This window comes from Dermochelys coriacea, chromosome 2 (genome assembly GCF_009764565.3).
Source record: "Dermochelys coriacea isolate rDerCor1 chromosome 2, rDerCor1.pri.v4, whole genome shotgun sequence".
Lineage (NCBI taxonomy): Eukaryota > Metazoa > Chordata > Testudines > Dermochelyidae > Dermochelys > Dermochelys coriacea.
In genome coordinates, this window is record NC_050069.1 from 214,947,028 (window position 1) to 214,958,355 (window position 11,328).

At 45.9% G+C, this 11,328-nt stretch overlaps 1 protein-coding gene across 3 annotated transcripts in view; it reads right to left on the reverse strand.

The window, feature by feature from the left end:
* LRRC72 (leucine rich repeat containing 72) overlaps positions 1 to 11,087 on the reverse strand; it is a 48,916-nt gene extending 37,829 nt beyond the window's left edge. For 2 of the 3 annotated variants that reach the window (XM_038390797.2, XM_038390795.2), the window contains exons 1-3: positions 11,028 to 11,075; positions 7,294 to 7,487; positions 7,121 to 7,194 (exon numbers count right to left, since the gene is read on the reverse strand). In XM_038390797.2, coding sequence (XP_038246725.1) covers positions 7,121 to 7,194; positions 7,294 to 7,407 — 188 coding nt within the window. In that variant the 5' untranslated portion in view covers positions 7,408 to 7,487; positions 11,028 to 11,075. Of the gene's footprint in view, positions 1 to 7,120; positions 7,195 to 7,293; positions 7,488 to 11,027 lie in introns of all 3 variants that reach the window. The other variant, XM_038390796.2, reaches the window with a different exon arrangement.
* Between the last annotated feature and the right edge of the window lie 241 nt (positions 11,088 to 11,328).

Here is an 11,328-nt window from a genome sequence, read left to right on the forward strand (position 1 = left end):
CCTCCTCCTCATTGCTGGGGGAGGGAGGTGCCATCCTTGGCGGAAAATGGGAAAATGTCATGAGTCTGGAGAGGAGGGTGGAAGTGGTGGGAGGTCAAGTCGAAGGAGTGGAGACTCAGAGATGTTAGAGACCAGCAGGTCTTTAGGGTATCCTAAAGTATCTAAAGGTATCCTAAAGTATCTTTAGGGTATCTAAAGTCTTGTGGAGGGGGGGAAAGCATCATCGGTGCAAGTGTACAACTCGGTGCCGAAGGAAGGGTGTATTCTCCCAAAGTGTCAGTAGATAGCACCAGACACTTGGTCAACGCTGAGGAGCAGGCCGGTGCTGATGACTTGACTGGTGCCAATGATTTTGATGGTGCTGAGGGCTTACTCGGTGCCAACAGTTTAGTTGGTGACAGAAAGGGCACTGGTGCTAGCAATTTTATAGATGCCATAGCTCCTGAAGTTGGCCTGTCTTGTTCCCCAGAGCTGGGAAATGGTGCCAACGGCTGTAGGTCTGCCCAGTTAGGGTCTTTAGGCTGTTTCTTCATATTGGTACTTGGACAGGCCCTGGAGCTGTGTCAGATTAGGTTGAGGCAACAAACCTTGCCGGGGATGGTGTTCTAGAGCAGGGGTTCTCAAACTGGGGAGCGGGACCCCTCAGGGGGTTGCAAGGTTATTACATGGGGAGGTCGTGAGCTGTCAGCCTCCACCCCATACCCTGCTTTGCATCCAGCATTTATAATGGTATTAAATATATAAAAAAGTATTTTTAATTTATAAGGAGGGTTGCACTCAGAGGCTTTTTATTTGAAAGAGGTCACCAGTACAAAAGTTTGAGAATCACTGTTCTAGAGGGTGTGCCTCAAAGTGTGAGGAGGGAGCACATTTCTTTTCATCCAAGCAAGAAAGAGATGACTTTCTCCTCCAGGGATGTGGGGAGTGAGGATTGGAGATGACTTCACAGAGTATGAAGGCCTCTCCAGGGAAGAGTCTGGGCTCGGGTCGGATGCCAGTCGCAGCAATTTCTCCATGAGGAGAAGTTTTAATCTAATGTCCCGGTCTTTTCTGGCTCGGGTTTCAGAACAAGGTAGTGAATACACTGTGGGTGACCCTCTGTTACCGGGAAGGTGGCCCCGCAAGAAACACACCTCTTAAAGCTGGGGGGTCTGGGCATAAGGATGAAGGAAAAAAGGCTTCCTGGTCAGGAAGGATGGGAAGCAGTGAAAATGGAAACCTAAGCTATGAAATAACTGTAAAGGAAAAGTTAAAACAAAAAAAAATGTTTATAGGAAGGAAGAAAGGTGAAGAGGAAAATACTAACTACACTACACTAATAGGTTTCAGAGTAGCAGACCTGTAGTCTGTATCTGCAAAAAGAAAAGGAGGACTTGTGGCACCTTAGAGACTAACAAATTTATTTGAGCATAAGCTTTCGCGAGCAACAGCTCACCTCATCGGACACATCCAGTGGAAGTGTGTGTGGTAGCACCCATTGTTTCATGTTCTCTGTCTGTTTAGATCTGCCCTCTGTATTTTCCACTGGATGCGTCCGATGAGGTGAGCTATAGCTCGTGAAAGCTTATGCTCAAATAAATTTGTTAATCTCTAAGGTGCCACAAGTCCTCCTTTTCTTCTTACTACACTAATAGGTAAGTCACTATCTAGAGAGGTAATAGGAGAAGCAGGCTCTGCAGTGGATTCCGTCCCAGACCAAAGGCGGTAGAGAAGGAACTGGGGGTGCTCGGACCACACAGTGATATAACTGCATCCTGCTCACAGCACAAGAAGGGGGAGAGGCACATGTGCAGTCCAACTTCACTGCTGATGAAGATCTCAGATCCCAGGCACAAGGGCACTGCCGCACCTACAAGTAGAGCACCCACAAGGACATCATTCAAAGAAGAAGCCATGATTACTGTTACACACCTCCTCTCTCCTGCATTCCCTCCTATTTTTTGATTACACTCACTTGGTGTGTCTTGTTATAAATTAGACTGTAAGCTTCTTGGGGCAAGCACTGTCTCTTTTGTGTTTATACAGCAACTAGCACAATGGGGCCTTAGGTCACTAGGGTAATATAAATCACAATAAACTTTCCTCACCAGAAAACCCAAGTTGAGCTGCCCACTAATTCTTATAATACTTGCTTCTCCCTCATCTTTCACTTCCATAAAGGATTTTTATTTCCTCTATGATATTTATCTTAAAATAGATTTTGTAAATAGACTTGATCAAGTTGCAGGATCAGACCTGTGTTTGGAAAGGAAGCAATAGGATCAGAAACGATTAACATCATATCATCAGCCTAAAGTGCCAATTGATTTGTTTGTGAACTAACTGTAAAACTTATAATTTGATTTTTCTCCAGTCTTTCATGCAAACTGCTCCCTATCCAGGAAAAAGAAAAGAGGAAAGATAAGACTAGGCACCTCTGCTTAGTCCTGCTTTTAAAAATAATCTGCTTGAAGCATACCCCACCAATTTAGGGTAGGATCATAGAATCATACAATATTAGGATTGGAAGAGACCTCAGGAGGTCATCAAGTCCAATCCTCTGCTCAAAGCAGGACCAATACCATCTAAATCAGTGGTTCCCAAACTAGGAGCACCGTTTGTTCAAGGAAAGCCCCTGGCAGGCTGGGCCGGTTTGTTTACCTGCCGCGTCATCAGGTTCAGCCGATCGCGGCTCCCACTGGCCGCGGTTTGCCGCTCCAGGCCAATGAGGGCTGCGGGAAGGGCGGCCAGCATGTCCCTCGGCCCGTGCCATTTCCCGCAGCCCCCATTGGCCAAGAACGGCGAAGTGGCCACTGGGAGCTGCAATCGGCCAAACCTGCGGATGCGGCAGGTAACCAAACTGGCACAGCACACCAGGGGCTTTCCCTGAACAAGCGGCGCCCCTAGTTTGGGAACCACTGATCTAAATCATCCCAGCCAAGGGTACATCTATACTACAAGCTGGTGTGATTCCCTGCTCAAGGAGACATACCTGCACTGGCTCTAATCAAGCTAAAAGTAGAAGCACTAAAGCACTAAAAGTAGAAGTGTAGCCACAATGGTGCAAGAGATTAGCTACTCTGAGTATGTATCCATCTGAAACTATAAGTATGTACTTGGGGCAGCTAGTTGCTCACACCATCAATGCTATGTACTTTTTAGTGTGCTAGCTCAATCAGAACTAGCAGGTATGTCTCCTTGATCTGGGAATTGCACCCCACTCAAGCATAGCCATACCTTTAATCTGGGTTTATGCTCTTATGCTTCCATTTTGTGAAGACTAGATAGTTCAATACAGACTGATAGTCCTTTGTTAATTTTGTAAATCAGCCTTCCTTAAAATAATCCATAGACATGATCCTGCAAACACTTACTCACATGCTTTACTACTGTGAATAATCAGTAAATAGATTATTCAAAGTAGTGAAATAAAGTATGTAAGTGTTTATTGGATCAGGATCTTCATATTTACACTACTCTTTTACAGGGCTATTATATGATTCTTTTATATAGTTTTATTTATCAAATACTGCATTATTTCACAGTCCATCACGCTGAAGTTTCTCTTTACTGTCTCTTAGCAGAGGAACTGTTTTTGCGCTTCCTACACTACTCTTAATTTTATAACCTACATTTTAATTCACTTTCTTCCCTCCCTAATAATATGCTCATTTTAACTATCTCAACTTTTGCTCTGTTCTTTCTGGTACTAAGGCATTTTAATGGCCTCAAGTAGAGATTAATTCCTTTCACATTTTAAAAAAGCCTGTCCCTTTACATATGCCTTCCAGCCTTTGCATGTCTTTTACAAACTCATCCTTTTTGGCCTCCAGCATTTCTTTCCAGCTTTCAGTGTTCAAAGGTACATTTTTTCATGTCCCCTTAATAGCACTGGTTTTAAAATATAATTTCATCTCTAGTTTGACAGATTTTAATAATTTATTTTTCATTTTCTTAGTTTAGCCAGCAGAACATTGTGTCAAGTCAAAAATAAGGGGATATCATCTGATACTGAGACTGGCTGAGGTTCAATGACTACATACATTCGAATGGAAAAAACGATCCCTTGCTGAGAATACTGATCATTTCTATATCTGCCATCTGATCTGTTCTTTTTATTCCAGACCAAAAACTGTTGCAAGAGGACTACGGTTACACATTTATCACTCCAAAATCAGGAAACACAACTGGTAAGGTTACATGCAGACTTAACTCTTCACCCTTATGTTTATGATTATGTGTATGCATAATAATTTTTAATTACATGATCACCTGCTATTAATCAAATAATAAAAAATAATATCATCTTTTTCTACAATCATAGATGCATCTTCTAATTTTTTCCATTATTTTATACTTAAACTAATTTTATTTTCATAATGGTTTATATCTTTATTGATTTATACTTTCTATGTGTTAAGTTCTCTCTAACTTATATATTTTAATAATTTTTCAGCACCAATGTACAATACATTTTCTTTTCAAACAGTAGCACAGCCTTTTAGGTGCAATTCAGGGAATGAGTCTTTTAGGTGCAATTCAGAGGATAAGGCAGATTTTTAGAAGTCCTTAGGCACCCAAAGTTACAGATAAGCACTGAGCAGGATTTCCAAAACCACCTAGACCAAGATCCTCAAAAGTATTTAGGCGCTTGACTTCCACTGAAATAAATTAGAGTTAGGAGCCTAAATACCTCTGAGGATCTAGGCCTAAGTCTGGCTCCTGCTCCTAACTCCCATTGAAATCAATCTGGACAATCAATGTAAATCCCTATAGGTACATATCCATACCTTTAGACCCTTAAATACCTTTTAAAAACTGGCCCTATATTATTATGCTAACATAGCTGCGTAAACATGATATGCACAGTGCAAGTATTCTTAGGTGCAATTATGAGGTTGTAGCCAGGAGCACAACAATTTCTGGATGAGTCCTTAATCGGAAATTCAAAGTGAGCCTCTAAACAAGTTTCAAGTGTCCTCTTTTCTGCACCCTATACCTTATGGCACCCTATCAAAATATTCATCCTAACACATCACCTAATAATCTGTCATTCTTCTTCCCATCAGGTTCCTGGTGTCTTTGACCCCTCCCAACTGCTGTGGTATCTCTCCCTTTCCTTCCCATTTCCCCAAAATCTCTGGCTACTTGCTACAGTCAGCCTCATCTCAGTCCCTGGAAAAATCAGGGAGCAGGTCCTCAAGGAATCAATTCTGAAGGACTTAGAGGAGAGGAAAGTGATCAGGAACAGTCAGCATGGATTCACCAAGGGCAAGTCATGCCTGACTAATCTAATTGCCTTCTATGATGAGATAACTGGCTTTGTGGATGAGGGGAAAGCAGTGGACATGTTATTCCTTGACTTTAGCAAAGCTTTTGACATGGTCTCCCACAGTATTCTTGCCAGCAAGTTAAAGAAGTATGGGCTAGATGAATGGACTATAAGGTGGATAGAAAGCTGGCTAGATTGTCAGGCTCAACGGGTAGTGATCAATGGCTCCATGTCTAGTTGGCAGCCTGTATCAAGCAGAGTGCCCCAAGGGTCGGTCCTGGGCCAGTTTTGTTCAATATCTTCATTAATGATCTGGAGGATGGTGTGGATTGCACCCTCAGCAAGTTTGCAGATGACACTAAACGGGGAGGAGAGGTAGATACGCTGGAGGGTAGGGATAGGATACAAAGGGACCTAGACAAATTAGAGGATTGGGCCAAAAGAAATCTGATGAGGTTCAACAAGGACAAGTGCAGAGTCCTGCACTTAGGACGGAAGAATCCCATGCACTGCTACAGACTAGAGACCAAATGGCTAGGCAGCAGTTCTGCAGAAAAGAACCTAGGGGTTACAGTGGATGAGAAGCTGGATATGTGTGAACAGTGTACCATTGTTGCCAAGAAGTCCAATGGCATTTTGGGATGTATAAGTAGGGGCATTGCCAGCAGACCAAGAGATGTGATCGTTTCCCCTCTATTCGACATTGGTGAGGCCACATCTGGAGTACTGTGTCCAGTTTTGGGCTCCACACATCAAGAAGGATGTGGAAAAATTGGAAAACATCCAGCGGAGGGCAACAAAAATGATTAGAAGACTGGAACACATGACTTATGAGGAGAGGCTGAGGGAACTGGGATTGTTTAGTCTGCGAAAGAGAAGAATGAGGGGGGATTTGATAGCTGCTTTCAACTACCTGAAAGGGGGTTCCAAAGAGGATGGATCTAGACTGGTCTCAGTGGTAGCAGATGACAGAACAAGGAGTAATGGTCTCAAGTTGCAGTGGGGGAGGTTTAAGTTGGGTATTAGAAAAAAACTTTTTCATTAGGAGGGTGGTGAAACACTGGAATGAGTTACCTAGGGAGGTGGTGGAATCTCCTTCCTTAGAAGTTTTTAAGGTCAGGCTTGACAAAGCCCTGGCTGGGATGATTTATTTGGGGATTGGTCCTGCTTTGAGCAGGGGGTTGGACTAGATGACCTCCTAAAGTCCCTTCCATCCCTGATATTCTATGATTCTACAATTAACAGTAGGTAGTAAAAGAAGCCACTATAGCTATCCTACTATTTTTCTAGATAGCAGAGTTGCTCTCATGCCTGGGATCTCCAGAGCTGTTACAGGAAGTGAGGGATGGACAACATACAGATATGCAAGTTCTTAGCCAACAATGCTCCTGTACTCTCAACTTGTGCTTGCCTTCTTGCTGCTTCTCCCACCCAACTTTACAAGCTAGTCAGACAGGTGAAGAGCAGCCTATGGAACCTGATTTCTCTCCTTGTACTGGAAGGTCCTGCAGAGCGCTCTATGAACTCATGTACTTTCAAGCACTGCTAGAATTGGATCTAAATCTATGGCTGAGGCAGTTAACTACTTAACTGTGAAATTAGCTGGCCTATATATGTCAGCGAAATTTCACTATTTCTCTCTATTTTTATACCTGGTCCACCATCTGTTGTGTAAGTATGATTTACTGTGTGCTTCAAATATAAATAACTTTCACAAAATATAAAATCTATTCATAAAAATTCATAAAATTCATAAAAGATTCATAAAATCTAACATACACAACACTACAAAAAAACTAACATGTACAGTGTCATCTGGATCTATTAAATACAAAACCCCTCTGTATTAGTAATATAAATTGTACTTACTGTCCAGCAAGATACAACACTGAGACATCCATATCCCTCTTAAAGCCACAAATCTTTAGCTGATTTTCTATTGCCTGATAACAAAATTAATTTATCAGACTTCATCCCTGTGGGTAAAGATCTTGCAAGCAATAACAACATGATCTAAAGCAGGGGTCTCAAACTCAATTTACCTTAGGGCCAGTGCCAGTCCTCAAATCTCCCAGCAGGCCAATGATGTCACCTCTCTCCCTTGGCCGCATGCGCCCTGGCTGACTCTGCCCGGCGACTAGTGACGCTGCCTCCATGGCTGACTCTGCCCAGCAGCTAGTGATGATATCTCTGTCCTTCTCCCCCAGCCAATGGGAGCTGCGGGGGGGGGCGGCACCTGCAGCAGTCAGAGCCAGGAGCGAGGCCGCATGGGTCTCTCTTCCGCGGCGGAGGGGCATGTGAATCTCTCCTGCCCGCCTCCTCCACCCAACACTTCCGCCCTCTCTTCTGGTTGGAAGAGGCATGTGAATCTCTCCTGCCCCCCTCCTCCATCCAACACTTTTTTAAAAGTTTTTAAAAGTTTGCACGGGCCGCAGTGAGGAGGTTCACAGATGGCCCGCGGCCCAGGACTTTGAGGCCCCTGGTCTAAAGTAGAGAGGTGAAACTGGAAGCTTCTATTTTAAATTGATAAAAAGACGACAACTACAATTATGGTATATACTCTTAATCCAGTTTTTCTTATCCTTGTCATATTTGTTTCTTTAAATAGATACATTGCTACATATCTGGGCAGACATACCACTGCACAAGTAGTGCATTCTCAAGGGCAGGATTGGGATAGAATAAAACCACCACACTAATTCTTGCTAATGACCAGTAGACCCTTGTAGATGATCAAATCTTGAAGATTAATAAAGTGCAGATCCTGCAAACACATATACAGTTTAAGTATACACAATGAGTATTAATATACACAGATAAATTGTGCAGGATTGGACCCTAAGTAATTAAACATGATTTAAAAAAACACAACTACTCAATCACAAAATGTAATTTGTCCATTTATTTTGACAAATGTAGTTTTAATTGTGATTTTTCATGGTATACTATACCAGTAAATTACCATGTTATATTTTATAAAACTAATTAAGTCTTAGCAACATGAAGCATCATTATGGCTCTCGCTTTTAAGACTTTGCTGAAACATAGGAGAGAACATGAGATTTTCTGCCAGAATTAATAGGTTTACTGTGGGAGAATTAGCAAGGTTTTTACTATATACTGCAATGTAAGCAATGCGTCTGAAACTAGTTTGGTGCAAAACTTCTAAAAAATGTATTTATAGTATATAGTAAATTATATCTGAGATTAGTGTGGTCCAAAACATCTAAAAAGTTAAAATCTATCTATAATATATAGTAAACATAGATGTTGACTTTACTTTAGAAATACAAAATTGCTTGGAAACATTGACATATGACAATATGAGTATGTTACAACCTTGCTTCTCTGGGGATGAAGGATTTTGCAGTTTGTAGAGTAATTAGCACTGGCTAGAAATTTTAATGAAAAATGGAAAATGTATTGCACAAAAAATGTTTTCTGACCAGTGGTAATAATAATCAGATGGTTTAAAAATACATATCAGTACAACTGCACAGAACAACTGTTTGTAAGAGAAACATACACAGCACAGTTTTCTTAAATCCCAGTATTTCAACCTCCTTCCTCATTCCCTCCTTATCCTTCAGGCGTGTAGTCCTCCCTGCCTACCTTTTCCCAGGCAGCCCTCCCTGTGTTTCACAAGAACCTGATAAATCTAGATCCTGGTCCTACTGCTGCAACAACTTTCTGCCCATTCTGCTGAGGGGGGTTCTAGCTGTGCTTGCACAGGGCCCAGATTGCAGCTTCTCCATACCAGATATTTCCTCACTGAATCTCCCTCACTACCAAAAAGTAGATTATAGGATAACTCATACTGAGCACCATAATCCAACATCTATATCTAGCACAATTTTACAAGGAAGAGGCAAACAGGGGAAATAGTGCAGACAGCTGATCATCCAGCATATTATCTGATGATCTAGCTGCCTGGATAATACTATTGGGATTGAATCTGGGATCTTAAAATTTGGACAATCCTGATATTCCATGACATCTCATTACACTAGTTGTGTGTCAGTTTCTTCCTAACCCCTTAAAGATGAAATGGAGAGGTGACATGTTGCTGTTTATTTTACAGGTTTTTCTTATAAGGATGGGATGGAGGGGAAGTTGCTGCGGGTATCAAAGCCTCTTTCCCTTTAGAGATAAAATGGCATAAGGGAAGAGTGGGCAGTCTTATTCAGCTGGGATGGCAGGGTTTGGAGATTTTCTGTAATGCTTCTCTCACTGCAATAGGGATGGGATGGAAGGTGATTTTGGTGTGTGGGTCACTGCCTCTCACCCCAGTGGGGAGAAGTTAGAAGGGGAGGTTGCTGTGTGGGGGTCACTGTCTCACCCCAATAGAGGGGGCATGGGTGTTACAGTGGGGTAAATTTCACCCCCCACGGGGATGGGACGCAGGGATTGCTGTGGGGAGTCATGGTCTCGCTCCCCTGGGGGGTTGCTGTGAGAGTCACTGTCTCACCCCAATGGGAAGGGTGTGGAGGTTGCTGTGGGGGTCACTGTCTCACCCCCATGAGAAGAATGTGGGGGATTCCTGTGGGGGTCACTGTCTCACCCCCATGAGAAGAATGTGGGGGATTCCTGTGGGGGTCCCTGTCTCACCCCCCTGGGGAGGGTGTGGGGGATTCCTGAGGGGGTCCCTGTCTCACCCCCCTGAGAAGGGTGTGGGAGATTCCTGTGGGGGTCCCTGTCTCACCCCCATGAGAAGGGTGTGGGGGATTCCTGAGGGGGATCCCTGTCTCACCCCCCTAGGCAGGGTGTGGGAGATTCCTGTGGGGGTCCCTGTCTCACCCCCATGAGAAGGGTGTGGGGGATTCCTGAGGGGGATCCCTGTCTCACCCCCCTAGGCAGGGTGTGGGAGATTCCTGTGGGGGTCCCTGTCTCACCCCCCTGAGAAGGGTGTGGGAGATTCCTGTGGGGGTCACTGTCTCACCCCCATGAGAAGAATGTGGGGGATTCCTGTGGGGGTCCCTATCTCACCCCCCTGGGGAGGGTGTGGGGGATTCCTGAGGGGGTCCCTGTCTCACCCCCCTGAGAAGGGTGTGGGAGATTCCTGTGGGGGTCCCTGTCTCACCCCCATGAGAAGGGTGTGGGGGATTCCTGAGGGGGATCCCTGTCTCACCCCCCTAGGCAGGGTGTGGGAGATTCCTGTGGGGGTCCCTGTCTCACCCCCATGAGAAGGGTGTGGGGGATTCCTGAGGGGGATCCCTGTCTCACCCCCCTAGGCAGGGTGTGGGGGATTCCTGTGGGGGTCCCTGTCTCACCCCCCTGGGAACGGTGTGGGGGATTCCTGTGGGGGTCCCTGTCTCACCCCCATGGGCAGGGTGTGGGGGATTCCTGTGGGGGTCCCTGTCTCACCCCCCTAGGCAGGGTGTGGGGGATTCCTGTGGGGGTCCCTGTCTCACCCCCCTGGGAACGGTGTGGGGGATTCCTGTGGGGGTCCCTGTCTCACCCCCATGGGCAGGGTGTGGGGGATTCCTGTCGGGGTCACTGCCTCTCTCCTTCGGGGAGATGATGAGGGGTCAGGGTCTCACCCCGTAGGGCGGGGGAGCGCTTGGGTCAGGCTCTCGCCGCACACTGACCCTGGAGGGAGGGGGGAGTTGCGGCGGGATTGTACGGGAGAGGTCAGGGGCGGGGCTATAGCAAACGGGGCTATGCAGAGCTGGGGGCGGGGCAGTTAGCGGCTCGGCGCCTGCTCCCCACGGGCGGCGCGGCTGGGCTCAAGAGCGGGGCGCGGCGGCCCCCGGGCAGGGAGGCGGGAGGGGCTCACCTGGCCGCTGGTGCCACTGCGAGTAGCCGCCATTTTAGCTCCCTGTTCCTAAGCGACCGGGGCTCGTGGGGGCGGGGAAAGAGCAAAGAGGCATCAGAGCCGAGGAGGACGCGGGGGAGGGCGACGGGCTGCTGGGGGCCGGGAGCGGACTGGGGCGGGGCGGCGGGGGCGCGCGCAGTTAAGAATCTCACGCGCTGGGAATAGGCGCGCGAGGGGGCGGCGAGGGGCTGGTGCGGGAGTGACAGCGGTAGGGGCGGTGTAGGTTTGGGCAGGGTGACAGTAGTGGGAGGGTGTGTGGGGG